This window comes from Danio aesculapii, chromosome 25, assembly GCF_903798145.1.
Source record: "Danio aesculapii chromosome 25, fDanAes4.1, whole genome shotgun sequence".
In the NCBI taxonomy this organism is placed as follows: Eukaryota; Metazoa; Chordata; class Actinopteri; order Cypriniformes; family Danionidae; genus Danio; species Danio aesculapii.
Genome location: NC_079459.1, coordinates 19,642,785 through 19,666,060, shown reverse-complemented (window position 1 = coordinate 19,666,060; position 23,276 = coordinate 19,642,785). Strand labels below are relative to the sequence as shown.

At 35.2% G+C, this 23,276-nt stretch overlaps 2 protein-coding genes across 2 annotated transcripts in view; one reads left to right on the top strand and one right to left on the bottom strand.

Moving 5' to 3' along the window:
• Positions 1–135: 135 nt before the first annotated feature.
• znf277 (zinc finger protein 277) lies at positions 136–22,757 on the bottom strand. Its single transcript, XM_056452249.1, has 12 exons — positions 22,702–22,757; positions 18,047–18,257; positions 17,869–17,957; positions 16,934–17,016; positions 11,669–11,760; positions 10,940–11,050; positions 9,545–9,677; positions 9,131–9,198; positions 8,950–9,046; positions 6,973–7,015; positions 6,699–6,873; positions 136–3,136 (listed from the first exon to the last, which is right to left on the bottom strand). Exons 1-12 carry the CDS (start codon positions 22,733–22,735, stop codon positions 2,950–2,952), a joined length of 1,323 nt encoding a protein of 440 aa, XP_056308224.1. The 5' UTR covers positions 22,736–22,757; the 3' UTR covers positions 136–2,949.
• A 221-nt stretch (positions 22,758–22,978) lies between these two features.
• The window catches only part of dock4 (dedicator of cytokinesis 4), a 209,184-nt gene continuing 208,886 nt past the window's right edge, over positions 22,979–23,276 (top strand). The window contains 1 exon segment of the mRNA XM_056451516.1: positions 22,979–23,081. Coding sequence (XP_056307491.1) covers positions 23,045–23,081 — 37 coding nt within the window. The 5' untranslated portion in view covers positions 22,979–23,044.

Genomic DNA, 23,276 nt, shown 5'->3' with positions numbered 1-23,276 from the left:
GTTCAAAAGGAAAAACAACAACAAAGACGAATGACCAAAGACATAAAGTCAAATTTATTTGACGTTTAACTTCAAATGAGACAATAAAAAGCTTGCGGAGGTAAATGTCCAAAAAAAAAAAAAAAAAACTCAACTAAGTTTAACCCTCTTACCTGCACATCAAATAAAACAAATAATAACATTCACTTGCCTCCCTACTAACCACAAAACATGAGAAAACGTAAAAAACAAAAAGGCACTCTCCTCAGCACGTGTCTCCATATAGATCTCAAAGTCAACACTCAGCGTTCACTTTCAACAATTTCGCAGAGTAAATACAACACAATTTTAACTTCACAAAACAAACTACACAAACCGGGAGAGAGGAGACTCTCTGAATGACGTCCCAGTCCGGTTCAAATTGTCTTCACAAACAAGCCGGCAAGCCTCCACGTGTGGGCACCTGATTCAATGCACCTGTGCGGTGATAATGAAACCTGCCGGAGAGACAGAGGCGAAGAGAAGAGAACCACAAGTATATACAACACACAAAAAAGAAAACACTACTTACGATATATACATGTATATTTATTTTTAGATTATTATTATTTAATTAATCAAGGAGATGTGTAACACTGTTACAGAAGGACAACCATTTGTGCAGCAATCCACCAATCAGGCATTTAAGGTAGAGTGGCCAGACAGAAGCCACTCCCTGCCTGGAATTTGCAAAAAGGCATCTGAAGGACTCTCACACCATAAGAAACAAAATTCTCTGCTCTGATGAGACTAAAATTGAACTCTTTGGAGTGAATGTCAGTTGTTATGTTTGGAGACTAGTCAGGATATAAGGAAAGATGAATGCAGCAATGTACAGAGACATCCTGAATGAAAACCTGCTACAGAGTGCTCTTGACCTCAGACTGGGTCGACGGTTCATCTTCCAGCAGGACAATGACCCAAAGCACACTGCCAACATATCAATGGAGTGGCTTCACAACAATTCTGTGAATGTCTCGGTGAGAGCCCAGACCTAAATCCTATTGAACATCTCTGGAGAGATCTGAAAATGGCTGTACACCGTCGCTTCCCATCCAACCTGATAGAGCTTGAGAGGTACTGGAAAATCCCAAAGACGGGTGTGCCAAGCTTGTGGCATCCTATTCAAAAAGACTTGAGGCTGTAATTGCTGTCAAAGGGGCATCAACAAAGTATAGAGCAAAGGCTGGGAATACTTATATACAGGTACATGTGATTTAAAAAAAAAAATCTTTTAAGAAGCCATATTATGGGTTTTTGAAAATGACCTTCCATGCAGTGTGTAACACAGCTCTAAGTGAATGAAAACATCCAGCTGAGGTTTAAATCTAAAAGTGCACCATGTTTAAAACTATTGATTCTTTAAGCGAAATAGTCGCCTCAGAGTCTAATAAACGAATCGAGTTGGGTTCGGATCTTTTGTTTGATCGCATCGACGTGGATACGGTACATCACCAAATATGTGCTTCCAGTTCTGATAAAATGTGCATGCGCTTTCACTTCAGACACTTAAAGAGGCGCGGGGCATCACAGGACTGATCAAGGCGTGAAGATGACGATTACTGACAGATGGAGATCCGGCTGCGAGGAATAAATGGTTAACGTTTATTTTCACAACAATACCACAGAATAGCCAACCTAGAGCTGTGTTCCTATCATCTTTCTGATTTTTGATACAATAACCTACGCTGCAATGCGGGATTGGTCGGCCGTTTGCTATTGAAGGAGCAGCAGACTTTGACAGGGAATTTGTCAGTAATTTTTACAGTTCAAATGGACCAGTTTCTTCATCCTGCGGACCATAACACGTAAGTGTCATTAAAATTGTTGCCTCGTTTTGTGTAGTTTGAAAATATGTGTTTGATTGTGTGTTATAAGTTGTAATCACCCCGCGCGGCTTGTAATCGTGTATCTATTATAGATCAGTGCTTGTACTGTATCTCTCAGGTTAAATCTGTATGGTACTGTTCACGTCCAAAACTACATTAAAAACGTGACGCATGCTTCTTCCTTTACCGATTTAAATGTGTTTCTGAACTGGCGATCCTCTGCTGTTTGCCTTTGCTATGGCCTCCATTAGCTGTTCCTCAAACGCGTGGCGCGGTCAATTTTCAAAATAGTTCAACTTTTGCCACAGTGTGGATTAATACTGAAGGTGTGTCGTCGTTATTACTTGGGGTTTAGGGTTAAGAGTGGAGTAATATGCTGGTCTTTAACTGCATTCTATTATTGCACTCCTGCATTGGGCTCTCACATACTTTCTGCTACTTTATACTGTAGCTGTGCTGGGCATTTCACTCTGTCTCGAGCTGAACGCGGTCGACCAATCACAATAGACGGGGTCATCGGTCCAATCAGCGCAGATTAGCTTCGCGGTAAGGAGAGGTTTGGGAACAAATGAGTCACTGAACGAATCATATGGGAGTCGCTGGGATAATTAACATGAAGGCATATTTTAAGACAATGAAGGTGTTTTTTGACCTTGCATGTTGTTGGAGACCCCTAAAACCAAAATATTAACCTTTTTAATGCAAAAATAGGGGCTCTTTAATAAATTTGCAACAATAAAAAAAAAATCTGTGTAGAGTTTTGAGGAAATAGGTGAGTTTAATCCATTTTGGAATAAGGCTTTAACATAAAAAATGTGGACAAACTGAAGCGCCAAGCGGATGCACTGTATACCTCCAGTCTGCCTTGTCCAAGGTTTCACCACAAACAGAATTCAAATCAAAATCGTTTTCAAATAGGGTTTATATCAATCCACTGATCAAATGCGTACATAAATAAAGTTTATTTGACACCATTTTCATAACGTGAGCATTGGTGTTCTCAGTTTATCAGAATGAGAAGTCGCATCATTAATCTCAACATATTCATTTTCTACACTGAAAGCAATTAGAACGTCAGTAAACCTGTGCAAGTCTCTGAGCTTCAGTTGGTGGCTCCTCTATCTTTGAGAAGTTTACTAAGCACACTGGTCTGTCTTAACACCTTCAGGTTTGAGATGTCTTCAGCTATAACAGGAACTTCAGAGCTGTGATTTGGACCCTCTGATTCGCTCTCGCTGTCCGACAGAGCTGTAAGAAGAGCGTCATTCTCGTACGTAGGAAAGTAGTATCTGAAAAACAAAATGTAAATAACGTTTTACATTTTATTGTATAAGAGCCGGTTCTTATTGTGAAATCCTAAGCCAATTAAAAGGGATAGTACACCCCAAAATGAATTCATTTGTTCAGCTTAACACAAAGGAAGACATTTGAAAGAATGTCAGTATCAAACAGATCGTGCAACCCTCTTCCATATATCTTTCTTTGTGTTCAGCAGAACAAATAAATGTTTACAGGACTGGAAAATAGGGCTGTGCATTTATTTGAAATTCAGTTTCCATTTCGATTTTGGCTTCTAACGTTTATGAAAAACATTAATCGAGATGAAACGATTATTGCATCATATACCGGCCCCCTTTCCAGTTGTACACATTAGTTGCTCTGCCAAGCTCAGTTTCTCGTGAAAATGACTGACAGCATGTACTGTAATGGAACGTTTGCAGCACGGGATGCGCATCAGTCATTGACGAACATTCGAATGCTTCATGTTTGTAAAAGCGCGAAAGAGATCGCATGCTGTTGTATGCATGCGCTCAGCCTCAGAGACGAGCAGAGGACACACATCTAAAGTCATCTTAATGTGAGCACTTTAATAGTCACACACATGCAAATTTGTGTCAAAATGTTGTGTTTAGGGATTATTCATATTAACCCTCATTTGTGTAATGAACAAACGAATTGAGATCAAGACATGTGCAAGTGAAACCTTAAATCAGAACCGTCCTGCTCTTAAAGTGACAGCGCGCAATATTCCTGCAGCCGCCTGTTTTTATCATTAATCAAACAACAAAAGAGAAAATCCCTCACTGCTCTTGACTGAAGGACTTTTGTGGCTATAATTCAATTTTTTGTCTTACAGTGAAGAGTTTGTATCCTATTTTTATTCTATTGTATTTATTTCCCTTTCCTTATTTACCAGGAGGAAAATAAATGATTATATACAGTCAGAATTATTAGCTCTCCTTAATTATTAGCAGCTCTTTATATTTTCCCCCAATTTCGGTTTAAAAGAAAGATTTTTTTCAACACATTTCTGAACATAATAGTTTCTTCTGCAGACAATAAAAACAAATATAGCTTAAGGGGGCTAATAATATTGACCTTGAAATGTTTTTTTATTTATTTTTTAACTTCTTTTATTGTAGCAGAGATAAAACAAATAAACTTTCTCCAGACGAAAAAAATGTGTAGGAAAAACTGTGAAAATGTCCTTGCTCTGTTAAACATCATTTGGAAAATATTTTAAAATAAAAATTCACAGGAGGGCGAATCATTTTGACTTCAACTGCATATCGTTTAGAATAATCGTGATTACAATTATGAACAAAATAATCGTGATTATGATTGTTCCCATAATAGAGCAGCCCTACTGGAAAAACCAGAGGAGGAGTAAACAATGACTCAATTTTCATTTTTGGTTGAACGATCCCTTTAAAATGTAAAACTCTTGATTTTTTTTAGGTCGGAATGACACTAGTTACAATAATGAACTTGATTTTGTGCAACAGGAATGGTTTAAAATGGACAGATGTGCCTTTTAATGAAACCGTCTCAACTAACTATATATTACATACCAACGATGTAAAGCAAAATAGCAAAAATTTTAATTTAGGGGTTCAAGCATGTACTGGGATTATTATTATTATTATTATTATTATAATATAAAAAGTAGGGGGTGGCTATGGTAATCAAAAACATGAAAATGTTTATACAGCAGTTTGTTGTACACAGTTTTTCTTTTATTATTTATCTTTTCACCCCTTATGTCCAAATCAAGTGGCAACCTCTCGCTCTCTCCCGTGAAGCAAACATGGAAGTAACTGAAACTGCAATTCATCAAAATTCCGCTAGTCCTGGCTCCATAATAGAGCAGATTTCTATTGAGCCTACTGTTAAAATGGCCAATTTTACAGCAGAAAAAAGGTGTTTACAGCCTGGAACAAAGAACGATTTTGGTTCATATAGCTATTATTACCCTTCATGACAACTGTGAGGGGGTGAATTTTTTTATAACTCATCCATTTTGCTTATATTAAGTCTGCATAATTAAGGGCGTGGCCACTTAAGTGACAGCTAGGTCTCGCTGGTTGCTTTCACCTCAGCTGATTCCGGCTGATTAGCCACTGAACTCGGTGTATAAAATCGTATTTTTGTGTTGTTTTATGCGGCTTTACACAGTCAGTTTCTTTTTGGAATTATTTCTTACAATTATCAGAAGATATGGCATGCTATGTGCACGTAATTGTGCTCACAAACCATTCATGTGGCCTCCATTTCCCAGGTGAGTGAAATTATATACTTATAAGAGATCTATAAATGTGTTTTTTTTTTAATTCAAATTAAATAAATCATAATTAATATTTTTCTTTAGACCTGTAATGCACTCCAGAATCTGACAGATTGATTAGCTGTAGGCTGTAGAACATTCATCTGAAACATTGTCAAACAGTGTTATGCCTGGATTTCATAAATAGCCTAGCATTTACTAACACGGACTATATTTTAAGTATTTGGAAGTATTTCACGTTTTCCTCCTGTAGAAAAAAAGTCATAAGACCGATGTTTAGTGGCTCAATGTATTATAGCAGTGTTTTTAAAAGTCTAAACACTTTATTGATATAGTGTACAGCCAAGCACATGTGGTCAGAACACAAACGAGTCGCAGGTAATAAAGTATTAAGTGTTTCTTACAAAGAAAATCCTGTCTAAGCAAAATGCTAGCAGGCATCTGTAGCTCCGCTTACGCTCCACCTTTTTGCCCTTGTTTGGCATCCCCCGGTCGGTGCGATGACGCGTGTACAAAATGGTGACGGTTGGCCTATTGGTAGCTTCTTTTGCGTTCTTCAGAAACCTATGGGTGACGTCATGGATACTATGTCCATATCTTTTACAGTCTATGGTCCAAATGAAAAAATAAATAGATGCTCAATTTCATTTCTGAAATGTTACATTTAAAAAAAAATCTTTTGTGAACAGATCCTAGATTTGTCATCTAATCGGAACCAAACCAGAGCAGAAATTTTTGGTAGGACTTTGAAAACATCGTCCACCAGGGGGCAATATTTAAAGACATTTTTTACTAGCGTAAACATTTTTGTATTCATATCAAATGTCAGATCTGCTAACAGTCAAACTGTAAAAAAACTACCTCTGCAAACCAGGATTTTCCCTCATTCATTATACAAACTTCAGGACTGAATAGATCTAGAATTAGCAAAAACACATTTCGATTTAAGACTAGCAATTATAGGTCATTTTCAAAATGGGGGTGTCCAAATATATTAAAAAATGTAATAAAAATTAGATTGGCATACTCGATTCTACAGAAGTCTGAAGTTTTTAAAAAGACCAGCCAGCGGGTGGCGCTATAACACGTTGAAAAATGAGTTTTTCTATGGCAATTCAAAATTTTATTTTTTCATCACAGTTCGAAGTGTTTATAGGCATAATAAATGTTTTTTTTTTACATGCATGTATTTAAAATGTACTTAAATCGCTGCTTGCAGCAGTATTCTTATTTTTTATGATTTTACCTGTACATTGAAAATGCAATTAAATAAATTAAACACTTACTGCGGTTGGTCCCAGTGTGAGACCTCCAGTAACTGCATCACATGACCAGCGGTAACCAGATGTTGAACTAGTCCCTCTTTGCTTTCAAACTTCTCCTGACAGCAGTAGCAGCGGCACTGGTGAAGCTCACGACGGATGTAATTCACTAGTTTGACCTGCTGGTAAAACTTGAGGCCTGGACAAACAACAGAAATCAGATTTAATAAAAGGTTCAAAATAAGACGCGTGTTCTCAAAAGCAAGCTAGAACTTGTTGGTTTTGCAATTATACTCACTTAAATCCATTTTGAGTTTGTGCAGATCAAATTCATGAGTTTCCTAGAAGAACGAAATCGTGTTATTATTATTTACACGGTTTTCATCCAAAGTGGCGAATTTAACATTTATGAAACTTTGTACTAATAAATTGTGAATAAATCTCGGTTTAAATCTCACATGTTCAAGAGAATAAAACTGTTACTCAATAATAATAATAATAATAATAATAATAATAATAATAATAATAATAATAATAATAATAATGCTCATTCGGTAACGGCACAGCTAAATAGATGTACTTTAAACCTTGATTTCAATGTGCCTAATGTTGGAGCACATCTGATCCTTTCTGGAAGCTGATTCCAACAGTGGGGGGGGTGTAGTAGCTGAAGTTGGATTTACCCCAGCTGCTTTGATTGAACTCTTGGAATTTCTAATTTATTTGATCCTAATGATCTGAGTAATATGTTAGGTTTCAGTGAGAATATCTGTAATGTATTGAGGTCCTAGGCCATTTAGTTATTTATAGACAAGTAATAATACTTTAAAATCTTTTCTGAATGTAACTGGGAGCCAGTGTAAAGACCTGAGGACAGGTGTGATGTGCTCTGATTTTCTGGTTCTGGACAGAATCCTGGCAGCAGCATTCTGGATGAGCTGCAACTGTCTGACTGTCTTATTGGGAAGGCCATAGAGGAGCCTATAGTAGCCCACAGTAATACACACTGGTGCTGATAAAAGCATGAACAAGTTTTTCACTGGAAACAAATCTAATTCTTGCAATGTTTTTGAGATGATGGTATGCTGATTTAGTCACTGCTTTGACATGACTACTAAAACTCATATCTGACTGTAGAATAACACCAAGATTCTTGACCTTAGTTTTTGTTGTTTGACCCTTAAAGCCAAGGTACTCATTCACCTTGAGAACTTCATCTCTGTTCCCAAATGCAAAGACTTCAGTTTTTTCTTTGTTTAACTGAAAAAAGTTTTGACACATCCAACTGTTCATTTCATCAATGCATCGGCACATGGTGTCAATGTGGCTACAAGTTGCTGCAATCATGGAAACCACAGTAGCTCTTTTTCCGCCATAACAAGGACTTGCACTTCAAAGCATATTTTAGTAGCAGGGTTTCCATCCTAATGTGAAGCGAATCTTTCCAAAGTTTACAAAATCAATCAATCAATCAATCAATCTATCTATATAACTATCAATCTATCTATCTGTGTGTAAAGCAGCAAATTTGTAAAGCAGCAGACTGTAGTATTGGTAGACTCTTATTATTCGCATGAACCCTTTTACACATGTCCAAAACCACCTCAAGTGAGTGTAAAACATTTTCAGCATAAAAGACAACACAGACAGAAAGTAATAGTAAATTGTAATTATAGAACAGCAATTATTATATATTTGTCCTTAAGAATACAAAAAATATTGCATAAATAGGCCAGAACCTTGCTTTCAGTGTTGGGTAAAAACATAATACATTACAATTTCATGCCTTTCATCTTCCTCTTACTTCCTTACAACACCCCCCCCCCCCTTTCACATAACCTTACTTAAAAAGGAACCAAGTAACATTTCGTTACCTCTTTTTTTGTTAAAGTGTCTTAAGATTTTAATATATTACTTTTTAGTTTTTTTAAATGCAATTTGCTAACATGTTGATAATATGTAGATGTAAACATAGCTATTGATACTGATGTAAAAGGGGTTACACACTATTTTAGGGTGTTCTTGTTTACATTTTAACTGTTGATATTAATTCATTACCAAATATGGTTAGCGTTGAATGCTGGTTAGGTTTATGCTTAGTTGCATGTAAATATGCATCATTTAATGTTATTACTATAGCAAGTACTGTACATGAAACGTGTGCAGGAAAGACACCACAAAATTAAGTGATACCTTAAAATGTATGGAAAACAATTGTAAAATATATACATATATTTGAACATGCACTGAAATATAAAAAAACAAATAAATGTACCTGCATGTGTGTGTAAATTTTGTCCATGGTCTCTGCTTGCTGATCACAAAAAAGACACACGGCACACACCGGATGAGCCTGCCAATCCGACCAATCACTGCAGGACGAAATGCAAATTATGAAAATATGATCAATATTTATTATATTATCTGAAGACGAACTTAAAATATGAAGGTCTTACTCATCTTCATCTTCAAGGATCTCTCGGTCGTCTTCAGACTGCACTTCCTCCCACGTCTTTCCCAATTCCTGTATTAGGAAAAACAACACAATAATATTAACAAGAAATCTTTTTTTTTTCCAAGAACCAGAACCCAATTATAAGACAGAAGAGATTTTATTATCACAATAATAATAATAATAATAATAATAATACAGTAAAACTTATTATTTGGTAGTTCTCAAGCAACATTAAATAAATGTAAGTATAAACAAGTAATATTATTAATAAAATAAGATAAAATAAATAAACAAACAAACATAATAATTAGATATTTACAATAATAAATAAATATAATTACACAAATTCTAATATAGATAATATTATAAAACAGAATGTACAATATTCATGCTTCAAACTGATGCATGGACAGACCAGGTAGTTGATGACGTAGAATCGATCGTAGTTGTGGTTTCTGGCATTTATTCGGCGATGCTGCTTTTTCCTCATGTGATCTTTGAGTGTGGTTTTGTCTCTGAATGTTTTCTCGCAGTACAGACACTGCATGCTGGAAAAAATAATAACGGGAAATTTAAGTTTCACTTGTTTTTTTTTATACGTTTACAATATTGTTTACTTCCTATTTTAGCTAGCTGCCATTTGAATATCTGAAATCATAAACATTACTTGAAAAAATATATGAAACTTTTGTTTTTTCAGCTAGTTGACATTGCAACATTGTTCATGTTTATTTAGTTATTTAAAACTATGTGCTACTAAAGAAATGCAAAAACATAAAAAGATTTTTAATAAAAAGAAAAATATTTATTGAAAACTGTTTGAAGACTACGGTCACATGACTCTTAAATATCTCAACAACACTCAAGTAATATAACAAACAAGGTCAACTATTATCATTAATTGGTAGAGGGGGACATATATACACACATATATACATACACAGACAAACACATGCATATAAAAAAAACCAATAACAATTATATATATATATATATATATATATTTATTTATTTATATCTGTGTATATCTGTGTATGTATATATGTCACCCTCTACCAATGCAGAGTTAATGATGATAGTTGAACTTGTTTGTTGTATTATTTGAGTGTTGTTGAGATATTTCAATGAGTCATGAGACCGTAGTCATCAAAAGAAACTTTAGACGCACATGATCACTGTTCCTTGCCGAAACGCATAGGTTTTTTTTAAAGATTAGGCATGTGAATAAAGGCTTTTTAAATTTTACAAATAAAAATATTACTTTTGAAATTATTTGAATACATTTCAATACACTGTTAATTAGGTTTCCTGTGGTTTAAAGTTCCAGAGAAACAACACTAATTGCATCTAAATAGAACATACACAAGTATTAGATAATGGTCTCAAAAAAGGTATCATCTAATTATATTATACATTTAAAAAATATATAATAAAAATAAATTAATAAAAAAAAATACATATTTTTAATAGTTTTATTCATTTATAACAAATAAAAAAATATGTAATTTTTTTTAAAAACAATAAAAAGTACAATAGCATTTGCAGTTTTTAGTATGTACTCGATCTATCTGGCAACCTGGGATTAGTGTAATGACAGAAAGCACCAAAAGAGGGCGTTCATACCTTCATCTTTATTATTAATTTTTCTTTTTTTAATAGAAATGAAATCACTATTTATCAAAATGGTATGATCATTTATGAAATATTAGTTTAGTGTTGACTTCTACTTCAAATGTTGACTATATTTTATTTATTTTTGAAGAGATATATAATTGGGTTTGCAATAATATAGCAGAATGTAAAGACTTGCTTGTCCAGTTTGCTCTCGAGTGTGTTGAGAAATTCATCACAGTAGACTATGTTGTCCGGCAGGCCGATGCTGAAAGAATGTTCTTTAGCCATGTGATTCAGCAATGAAGACCTGCAGAGAAATCAGTGGACAAAACAACACGTTAAAACCTCATTATGCAGAGTTGTCAACCTGAAACATAACAAAACATTACAACAAAAACAACACCAACATCTGAACAGCCCAAAGAACAGAGGTTTGCAATGTCACTACACAGCGGAAACTGTGTTCATGGATATTAATTAGTTCACTCTGACACTGCATTGTAATCTGCAGTCAAATTGCGCAATAAATATTCATGAAAAAATTATATTCTTTACAAATTGAGTTACTTCTATGTGATTTTTTTATCATTATCCCAGTAGATCAGCAGTTTCTGTAAAACTCACACCAGCTCATCTGGCACCAACAACCATGCCACGTTCAAAGTCACATAAATCATCTTTCTTCACCATTCTGATGCTCGGTTTGATCTGCAGCACATTGTCTTGACCATGTCTACATGCCTAAATGCATTGAGTTGCTGCCATGTAATTGGCTGATTAGAATTTTGCGTTAACAAGCAGTTGGACAGGTGTACCTAATAAAGTGGCCAGTGAGTGTATTTCTCAATTACCAGAATTTAATATATTTTTATAGTTTTACTGTATATTTAATATCAGCATGTGCCCGAATAAGAATAACAATCACCTGTTTCCAGTAAACTCCTCGCTGCAAAACATACATATGCGATGAAACGTTTCATCATCTCGCTCTTTCTGCTGCTGTTCCAGAACTTCCTCCTATTAAAACACATTAAACTTCATCACAACTTATCTAGCATTCATATAACATCACTATAATGTAAATCTTTATAAATGTATCGTGCGATTACTTTTTTCATTCACAAGTCTGACCCTTTTCTTTTAATTCTGAATTTTTCCTAGTGATTGCGAGTTAATCTCTTACCCTTTCGAGTTTACTTTAAGGGATTTTTCTAACAACAACATTTCTAATTTATTCCCATGATTTTGAGGTAGCTTCTCAGATGGCTTTTTTTTCTCCTTGCTTTTCTGATTTTGAGTTAACCTCTCATAACTTTGACCTTCTCTAAATTCTGACATTTATGTTGGAATTTCAAGTTCATTTCTTGCTATTCTGCCTTTTTTCTTAAAAATTTTAAAGGGGTGGTCCACTACGATATCATATTTTAAACTTTAGTTGATGTGTAATGTAGCTGCGTGAACATAAACAACATCTCTGAATGAATGTAATAAGCTGAACGTAATTGAATGCAATGGGAGACATTTGCTTTTATAGAGATAGCTTAGCAAAGCCTACAGCGAACGAAGTTTGGGGACTACAAAAAAATACATTCAGGTTAATGAGATCACAAACGCTTCAAGTTACCCACATTCATCACGTGCATACACCCTGCACAGCGAAGGGGCGTGGCCAGAGGCATTGTAATGTCATAGCAAAGAAGGCTAAAATGCTAAAATTTCCACAGAGCTTCTTCTGTTTCTGTATTTGGGCTTCCAAAAAAAGTGCTAACAATTTCATTTTAATTATTTTCCAGAGAATAACAAAAAATATATAGCTAGCATTTGACAAAGGACAGCTTCCAGAATCTCTCCTAGTTCAGTGCTAGATTCGGCTAAAAATTCCTCAAAGAAGGAGCAGCTCCAACCATAATAGTAGGAGCTGTGGATTGTGAGCCACAAGCTATAAGTATATTTATTTGTTAAAATGTATCTATTACATGCATAGTTTCTAGCGTTAACGTAAACAAGGGTGTAAACAATGGGAATTGCTGTTTGGCACTGTTAACAATTTAGCTACAAATTCATATTTATCCGTCAAACAGCTGTAAACACCCACAATCTTCACCAGCGCTGCAGTGTCTCTCTATGCAGCTGCTTTCCCTGCGTTCTACATCTCACATAACAAACTCGCAAAAGACATGTGAACGCTTTATAATGCTTACACATGCTTAGAACCCGAATATTTGTGAAAGACACTTGTCAGATTTTGTTTTAGAGAGCAAGCATGAGGTTCAGCTATATCCTCTCTGTCTTTTTCTGTCTGATTTAAGCTCAAACTGATACAGCTAACAGCTACACTGACTAACAGTATTAGGCACAGTGCGTGCCATTAGAGGCATGATGCTTTTCCTGGTAATGTAGAGCCGATCCGCGAATCACAGCACATTATGTTAGCTGACCAATCAAGAGCCTCTTGAGGGCGGTCTTTTAGAGGAACTAGAAAATATTATTGTCATTTTCATGTTAGCTGAGTAGCTGTATATAATTAAAGTAAGATATATGAATTAATGACGTGATTTTCCACAAATGAAGCATAAGCACACATTGCTTTGCATCTTATAAACACAATCAAGCCTTAAAAATACACTCTGGACCACCCCTTAAAATATCTCATAAGGCATGAGTTTTAAATTCTGAATTGTTAAAGGGTTTAAGAAAAATGAGAATAAAATTTACAATTTCAAGAAATAAGATCACAATTTTGACAGGAGTGAGAAAGTCTACAGTATAAACCTGCAACTGTGAGGATAAAAATCACAATCGATAAACTCAGAATGTGAATGTTGTTTCGTGAGAAACTTTAGACCATTTCTTTCAATTGCTAAGAATTATGATGAAACTGTAAGATTGCAAGAAAAGCATCTCAATTCCAAGTTTATATCTCTCAATTCTGTCCTAACCCCAACACTTTTTTCTTTCCATTAAATTTTTCAATTAAATAAACTCACAAAATTAACAATAACAGTACATTATAAAATAAATGTGGCAATCATTTATAAATATACACAGGTTTTAAAATATATTACATGGCAAAATTAACACCTTTTGTTGAACTGACCATCTCTTTGCCTCTGTTTCACAATTTCCTTCAATCAAAACCCATCAAACTTCCTGATAGGCTCTACTAGCATCACTATAGTTCACATTAAAAACATGATTACATAATTGTGAGTTTTTAAACAACTGAAATAACAGTGTGCCTCGTTTTCATCGTTCTGCATTTTTGAAAACCTGCTGTTTGATTGACGTAATCATTAATCACCATCATCGCCGAGACGCGACGTGCAGATGATTGGTGTTTAATAAACAGTGCTAATGTCTTGAGCTGGAGTTTGATGGCGCTGAATGATTGAGAAAGGTCACAGCTGCACTGGTAAACAGCTGCTCGCCACACTGCAGAAGCAGCCACTGCAGAGGTGCCCACTGCGCCCCGTTGCCCAGCAACCACAATTGCAGATTTGTGCCACAGATGAAATGTGTGCGAGATGATTATGTTGACTCATAATATCTTGGCAAAAACAGGATGGAGGCGGGGCGGGGGGTCTGGGCTTCTCTTTAATTCTGTGTTAATTGTTTTGCTTATGTTATGCAACTATGAAGGTTATTCGAAGATTGAATTGAATTAAATAAAAAAAATTTAAAAGATGATTGTAGGTTCGTCATTGCAATTCTGATGTTTTTTTTCCTTCTTTTAATTGTGTATTCGCTTCTTATAATTCCTTGACTTCTTTGTTCAATCCGTAAGATTCGAGATATAACGAACTGCAATTTTGCGAGACGAAAAAACCCCCCTCTGAATTCTTGTGTTTTTATTTTCGTTCAATTGTGAGGCCGCCTCCCAATTCAAAGCCTTTTCTTGCAGTTCTGACATTTTATTCTAGTTATTGTGAGTTAAATTTCTTAACTTAAGACTGTAAGATTTTCCCAATTTTTGTCACAATTGCAAGTTTAAATTCAACTATTTTCTAACAAAAACAATAACTTCCAACAAAGCGCACATATATTTTCATGATTATGATGTAACTTCACACAAGTCTGAATTTTTCCCCTGCATTTCTGATTTTACTCCTAATTTTGAAACTCACAACATTTATCTTGGAATCTCAAGTTTACTTCTTGCATTTCTGACTTTTTTTCTGCTGAATTTTGAGAATTTTTGTATCTCCCATCGAATGAGTGATAAATCCAGAATTTTGAGTTTACTTCTTGCATAATTCTGTTAGCTTTCGAGAAATAAATTCAGGATTATGAGAAAAATCATTACTGCAAGACAGCCTATTAATTTGGAATAAAAAGGCTTTCAGAGTAAGATAATAATGTGGAATTATGAGAGAAAACACGGGAAGAACATGAAAACTCTGTACAGTGAGTACCGACTGGCTCATGTCGCCCGATCATAGATCTTGAGGAGGTGGGAGAAGGGAGGGATATAAGGTTAAAAAACGAAGATAGGGAATGAAGAACAGGCAATTTTGGAATGATCTGACAGGCTAGCTAATGATTAGCGATAAGGATCAGCTGTAGTCGATCATATCACATGCTCCTCTCAAAATTAGTTTGTGAAACTGAACAGCAATAAATAAGATAAGATAATTTAAATAAGAAATTAAAAATAAGGAATTTAAAATATACGGAGTTTTCATGTGATTTTCTAAACTAGAAGTGAAACTGTGATTATGTCGCAGACTATAATTATACAAACAAAATCTATAATCGTTGCATCTCTATACGAGAGATGCATTTAGAACTGCAAGATTGTGAAAACCCTCTTTCAGTTTTTATTGAGTAATTCTAACTTTTTTCCATCACAATTCTGACCATTTTCTTCCATTTCAGATTTTTTTTCCTAATGATTGTGAGTTAATCTCTTACCAGTCAGACTCCTTTTCGCAATTTTGAGTTTTCTTCAAGCGATATTTTAAACAAAAAACTATATTTTTATGACTTTGAGGTAGGCAACGCGGTGGCGCAGCAGGTAGCATGATCGCCTCACAGCAAGAAGGTTGCTGGTTCGAGCCTTGGCTGGGTCAGTTGGCATTTCTGTGTGGAGTTTGCATTTTCTCTTTGTGTTGGTGTGGATTCCCTCCAGTTTCCCACATACGTCCAACGACATGTGGTATAGGTGAATTGGGTATGCTAAAATTGACCATAGTGTATGTGTGCGAATGAGTGTTTATGGTTTCCCAGTGATGGGTACCCCGCTGTGGCGACCCCAAATTAATAAAGGGACTAAGCTGAAAAGAAAATGAATGAATGAATGAATGAATGATTTTGAGGTAGCTTGTCACAAGTCTGATATTTTTGCATCTATGATTTTACTATTTTCTCTTAAAACTTTTTCTCACAATTATTATTTTTTTTCTCTTGGAATTTTTCTTGGAATTTAAGGTTTACTTCTAGCAATTCTGAGTAAAAAAAAATAGAATTTAGTTGTGTGAAATTACTTCATGAGAACACATTCACAATTTGTACAAACAAGATCACAATCTTCAATTCTATTTTTTCTGTCCATTGAATTTTTCATAAAATAAACAAAAACAACAATGATAAATGCACATTATTATACACTTATTTATAATCGTTTATCTACGTACACTTATAAAATATTTATTTTTAATTCTTAAGAGTAAAACAAATAAAATAAAAACAATATACACAGTAATTCTCTCTCTGTATATAGATAGATAGATAGATAGATAGATAGATAGATAGATAGATAGATAGATAGATAGATAGATAGATAGATAGATAGATAGATAGATAGGTAGGTAGGTAGGTAGGTAGGTAGGTAGGTAGGTAGGTAGGTAGGTAGGTAGGTAGGTAGGTAGGTAGGGAGGTAGGGAGGTAGGGAGGTAGATAGGGAGGTAGATAGGGAGGTACGTAGGTAGGTAGGTAGATAGATAGATAGATATGTATGTACGTATAAAAATACATAATATATAACAAAAATAAAAAAATAAAAAAACATAAAATATTAAATTACTCTCAAGAGAACTGAAAATACACAAATTCATATATTCGCTCATATTCTATTCCTCCATATTAGTCTGGTTGAAATGCATGGTGCTGTAGGTCTTGATTACTCATAATAATTTGCTATTATTATTTGCTGGTCTCAGTCCCAGATCTTTGTATTCTCACAGACACTCACCAGTCGTCTCTGCTGAAGCTGCTCCCTCAGGATTCTGTCCTCTGGCAGAGCATCACATAACAGAAAATAATGCTCTTGTTGTTCTAGAATGACACAAAGCAGATTTTTGGTTATTAAAATGGACAACCTGAACAGACATACATAGATCTAAAACAAAGAATTGGCCTATTATAATGGCATATGATAATATTTATTAACAGTTTAAATAAGCTTGAGCATGGATATGTTTATGATTTAATATAGAGTACTATAATTACAATTGAGCACAGGTCATTTTACTTTTTTAAATAAATAAATAAATTAATAAATAAATAAATAAATAAATAAATAAAGTAAATTAAAGTAAATAATTTTTATAATTTTTACTTCTTATTACTAAAAATGTTATGTCCATATACAGTCATAAATCCTTAGCTTATTTATAAATATTACATACTTTTTTAATGGGTTTTATTAGCAGCAGGCTTCAAATACATTTTTACTTTAAAAAATCCATGACTTTTCCAAAACCTTGTGGGTTTTTCTGTTTTTCCAAAACTTTTCCAGGCCTTGAAAATGCCATGTCAAAATTCCATGACTTTTCCAGGTTTTCCATGACCGTAAGAACTGTGTAGCAGCATGGTTTCTTTTTTGTCTTTAATTAAGCTCATTTTTGTGACATGCAAAATGTGTTATATTAAAACAATGTTTAATATTACGTTTGGATATTACATTTAGTTATCAATTTAACAGCCTTTATAACTGTGAAAATGAATATGTTGTAATGTTACCACAATTCTATAATTTTTAAATTGTATATATGTACAATGGAACAGGCCAAATTCACTATTTCATAGGGTTGATAAATAAATCTATGTTTATAAAGTTTGCTGAGAGCAAAAACACAGCAACTAACATTTAAGATGTTTTAAATACTTGACTCAAATGTGTCTTACCAACAGGACCTTCAGAATTGGTCTTGATAACACTGCAATAGTCTGTGATGGGCTGTTCTGTAAACCGTTTCTTCCAGTACAGCATGTATCTGCAACAAAACAACTTGTGTTATTTATAATGTTTATGACTAATATTTCTTGCATCATATTTCTTGTTACAAATCATGTCAAGCCTCACTGTGAAAAGTCTGCGATGAGTTTGACATCAGCGATAACCAGTTTATGCTCCAACACCATGTGCTTGAGAAGTTGGTCCTTTTCAGAAGCGGAAAACAAATCAGGACACAGAGCGCAGGTCATCAGACGTCCATCGCTGGAGAAGGTGAGACAAACCCTATCGCTGAGGTTGTCAGGAAAACAAAGTGGCTCTAGTATACAGTCCTGTTTACCTAAAAATAAAAGACCAAAAATGTAAACTCGCTCTTAAAGTTAGAATTGAAGTTGTGATTTTACTTTTCTCCTTGCTGTGATGCATTTACTAGTGCTGGAGAATGAGACATTTTTTAAAATCGCTATTAATCATGTGATCTGTCTGTGATTAATGGATATTATTAATCTCATAAAAAAATCAATAAAAAAAAAATCAATAATTAGTTTAAAATAGTATATTGCACATTTTTATTTGAATAGCATTTGATAAAAAAATCCAATAACACTTTAAAATATTGATTTGTTTTTTTAAAGCACTATTTCCTTAACTTGCTAACAGTTAAAATATCTTGTAAATATTAACTTAAACAATAATGTAATCAAAATTAAAAATCTCAAACCAAAGCTATTTGCCACTGTCAGGGCATTTAGTGAAAATTAAGTGATCATAACATCAGTGGTTCTCAGTTCCTGTCCTTGCACCACACTTTTCTCAGATAATGAGCGCAATAGATTTAGAGTTTTATGCATGAACTGTGTTCAGAATCCCTACTCACCTGAGAACAGGAAATCTTTACTTCACTTCAAAACATTTCTTCATAGATTTTTGCAGCGTATGTACTTTAAATATTCTGCATTAGGGCTGCACAATATATCGTTTCAGCATTAATATTGCAATGTGTGTGTCCGCAATAGTCACGTCGCAGGAAATGCAATGTTAAATTGAGATTATACTCGATCAACAATTGAGAATACATGAGATTTGTGGAGTCATTGCAACGTATAACCATAACTTTATCATTTGCATGCACTATAAAAGCATTTCAAGAAAGTGCAAAGCTTCCAGGAACAATAACGTAAAACATTCGTAACTTTAATGAAGAAAAAATTTACTGATTTATTATTACAATGAAGACAATCCAGTGTTTTCTACATTACATAAGTAAATTTCTGTATCTGAATACTGTTTGACTTTTTGGAAAACCATGAAGAACTGTTTATTTGTCTTTTTTTCTTTGCTCTATTGTAATTATTCTTGAAATTTTATAATGCTTTTTAAACATGATTCACACCTTACAAAATCAACCCAACCAATAAATGATTTCTCTTTTTTTTCCACAAATAGAGCTATTCAAGCCCTCTGGTGAAATTGTATTCATATCACAATTTACAGTTAGGTCCATAAATATTTTTTTGTGATTATTTATGATTATTATTCTATCCAATTACTTTTGGACCCTTAACAAGTGGGAGGCACATATGCAAACTGTTGCAATTCCTACACTGTTCACCTGATTTAGACGTAAATACCCTCAAATTAAAGCTGACAGCAAAGCACATCTTGTTCGTTTCATTTCAAACCCATTGTGTTGGTGTATAGAGCCCAAAATGTTAGAACTGTGTCGACGTCCAAATATTTATGGACCTAACTGTATATCACAGAAAAACAAAATATCGCAATGTCAGATTTTTTCAATATTGTGCAGCCCTATTCTGCTTTCACACCAAAAGCAAAATAAAGAATTTCACATACTTTACATTAGTAGATTACATCCAAATAAATGCAAATGCAGAAATCCATGTAGCCTATAAAGCTGGAAACTTTATATATTATTAGTTCATTACAAAAATTGGTGGAATGCCATAGAAAGTGTGTGTGTGTGTGTGTGTGTGTGTGTGTGTGTGTGTGTGCGTGTGTGTGTGTGTGTGTGTGTGTGTGTGTGTGAGAGATTTATTTTCTTAAATATTTTCATGTAGTCATTAAAAACAACAACAACAACAACAACTGGATAATATACATAAACCTGGTAATTATGGTCACTATAATCATGATATGAAATGTTCATACTATTACATCTCTAGTCCCTATAGCACTTTCATTACAATATGACTGACAAGATTTTCGGATTTTTAAATGACTGAAGCTGCTGTATTCATCATGGGTCATTAATTCACTGCACTGCAGTGAGTGTGAAACCCTCATCTCATACATCCCACAGCCTCCAAGATGTCCAGCATTTACACAAACAAGTAGCTGATTCACACAAAATGACGGGGTGACTCATGTAAACAGCAGGCTATCCAATACAAACCTGGATGTGTGTACTGTACTACTAAATGCACTTCATGTGGTCTTGTGGTGACAGATTAAAGGTCATCTATTAGATGATTTATTCATTAAAAAATGTGTCTTTGCACTCTAACCACTCACACAGGAAGATGGACAAAACAGCTATAATAAATAATCTGATGGGTGTTTTGAGCTGAAACTTTACAGACACATTCTGGGGACACAAAAGACTTATATTAAATATGAAAAAAGGGGTAACCTATGTGCCCTTTAAATACAACTACAATAGCCAACATTTGAGTTGAATCAAAAATGTTTCTCAAAATCATACTAGGACAAGAATGGGGTTTGTTCAATAGTTTTAGGGCAAATTTGATGTAAGGTGATGATCCACTTCAACTGTTGACTACTGTAAATTATTCATTCATTCATTCATTAATTTTCTTTTCGGCTTAGTCCCTTTATTGATCCAGTGTCACCACAGCGGAATGAACCCCCAACTTATCCAGCACATGTTTTTATGCAGCGAATGCCCTTCCAGCCGCAACCCATCACATCCATACAATATGGACAATTTAGCCTACCCAATTCATCTATACCACATATCTTTGGACAGTGGGGGAAACCGGAGCACACGGAGGAAACCCACACGAACACATGCAAACTCCACACAGAAACACTAACTGACCCAGCCGAGGCTCGAACCAGAGACCTTCTTGCTGTGAGGTGAACGTGCTACCCACTGCACATTTGATGACATGTGAAAAGACTTTGCCACTATACTACATTTTGCCCATTTGTCATCAAATAGTTTTAATCATGTAAAAATAAAGACTTAGTGTCAACTTTTTATTTGACATAAGTACAGGCTAGAATATGCATGTGGTTTAATTTTTAGATAAATACAGTCATTCACTCACTGAAGCCAAGCAGGACTGAGCCTGGTCAGTAGCTGGATGGGAGACCACATGGCAAAAACTAGGTAGCTGTTGGGAGTGGTGTTGATGAGGCCAGCAGGGGGCACTCAACCTGCAGACTGTGTAATGCTGTGTTCACACCAGACACTGCACGTACGAATAAATCACACGTAAATAGATGTGTGAACATTTTGAGTTTTTTTTTTTGTGGAATGCTTCATTCGCATGTCAAATTCACTTCACAATAGACGCGGATTCGCGTCATAGGGCAGAACTTCTGTCTGCCCGGTGACTCTAGCTTCATTGCTAAATGGCTAACATGGATTTTATTGAGAGATCAGCTGTGCTTTATGTGCTTTATGAAGGCTGAAAAACAGCGTATATTAATTCGGTGCCTAGATCCTTTCAGAGGTGCACCAGCTCTGTGAGTTCGTGGTTAACACGGCGTGAATGTCCGCTGAAGTTCAGATTTCCCAACTGAGCGATTCGCACATTAAAAGCAACAAGCACATCAAGCGCGCAAAACGCTCAACTCGTGCCGCTTCATTAGTGGGGATCGCATCATTCAGGCCGCAGGATGTCTATTCACGTCTTTGCATTGACTTAACATGTAAATCACTCGTCTGGTGTGAACGCAGCATATGCCCCAATAAAGTGAATGGGACACTATACTGTCAGTGAGCGCCTCCTTTTAGATGAGCTGTTAAACCGAGGTCCGGACTCTCTGTGGTCATAAAAATCCTATGGCACTTCTCGTAAAGAATAGGGGTGTAAGCCCAGTGTCCTGGCCAAATTCCCTCCATCGGCCCTTACAGATCATGGCCTCACAATCATCCCCATCCACCTAATTGGCTCAATTACTGTCTCTTCACTCCACCTATAGCTGGTGTGTGGTGAGCGCACTGGCACTGTTGTCCTGTGGCTGCCGTCGCATCATCCAAGTGGATGCTGCACACTGGTGTTGGTGTGGAGAGACCCCCCTCATGATTGTGAGGTGCTTTGGGTGTATGGCCATACACGATAAATGCGTTATATAAATATGCATTAGATTACAAATATATTTGTACTCTGAAATACAACAGGTTTGTTTTCCACAAATGTTTTGACATTTAATTTGGACTAGATACTATATATAAATCATTGAAGTACTTGCCTCCAATAAGATTTTATGCATATAATGCCACTTTAGCTAATTTTATTTGAATGGCAAATAAACAAAACGTTTACTTTAAAAAACACAAACCAGCAGTACTAAACAGTATTAAAAGACGTGATTTATTTAAAAGTGTCATGACAGGCATATTACAAACGTGTTGGTAAACAATTTGTCTTAATTTGTGAACTAACCGCACTTGCAGTAGCTATAGCCGTAGTCCACACAAAGTAATGCTTTTGAACATATAAACATTAAAACAATCGCAATAAGCAACATAACAACAACATAGCTGCTAATATTAATGAACTCTATTCACTTACCTGTCACGTTAGTGTTGTACATCTGAGCAGCCATTCTTCCTTAGTTCACAATCACGTGACCTAGTAAATGACGCACTGACCAATCGCTCATAAGCCACTGCCAGAGAAGGGATTCATGGGTATTGTAGTTCTCTATTAGCGCTCTTCCATTCATTTCCTACACTTCCCATGAGGCAAGGCGGTTTTTCTCCAGGGCTGAGAAGTGTGGTGTATGTGGGATGCTGCTGCTGTGGCTCTGCCCTCAGAACAATACAGTGCAACCCTGTGGAACAACAATATGGATAGTAGGCGCCGTAATTGCCCTGTTTTATAGCACATTTTCTTTTACTTGACGCGGAAAAACATGTGGATACCGACCGAACATGAAAAATATGGCGTTGGTAAGTCATACATTTATATTATATTGCCGCATCGTTAATACAAACGCAAGTTACATCGCTGCAGGTGCGATAATGAGCCGTGACATCTACAATCTGATGGCAGATGAAATGTCACATCATTTTCCAATTATTTAAAATCTCGAAGGCACGGGAAAGTAATGGATATCGAGCGTTTTTAAAATTATTTTATTATTT

Coding starts and splice junctions, on each gene's coding strand:
- znf277 (XM_056452249.1), bottom strand. CDS start 22,735: ATGGCTGCTCAGATGTACAACACTAACGTGACAG. Junction 18,258..22,701: donor GTACAACACTAACGTGACAG/GTAAGTGAATAG, acceptor TTTTATTTTTAG/GTAAACAGGACTGTATACTA. Junction 17,017..17,868: donor CAATTCTGAAGGTCCTGTTG/GTAAGACACATT, acceptor GTGTCATTCTAG/AACAACAAGAGCATTATTTT.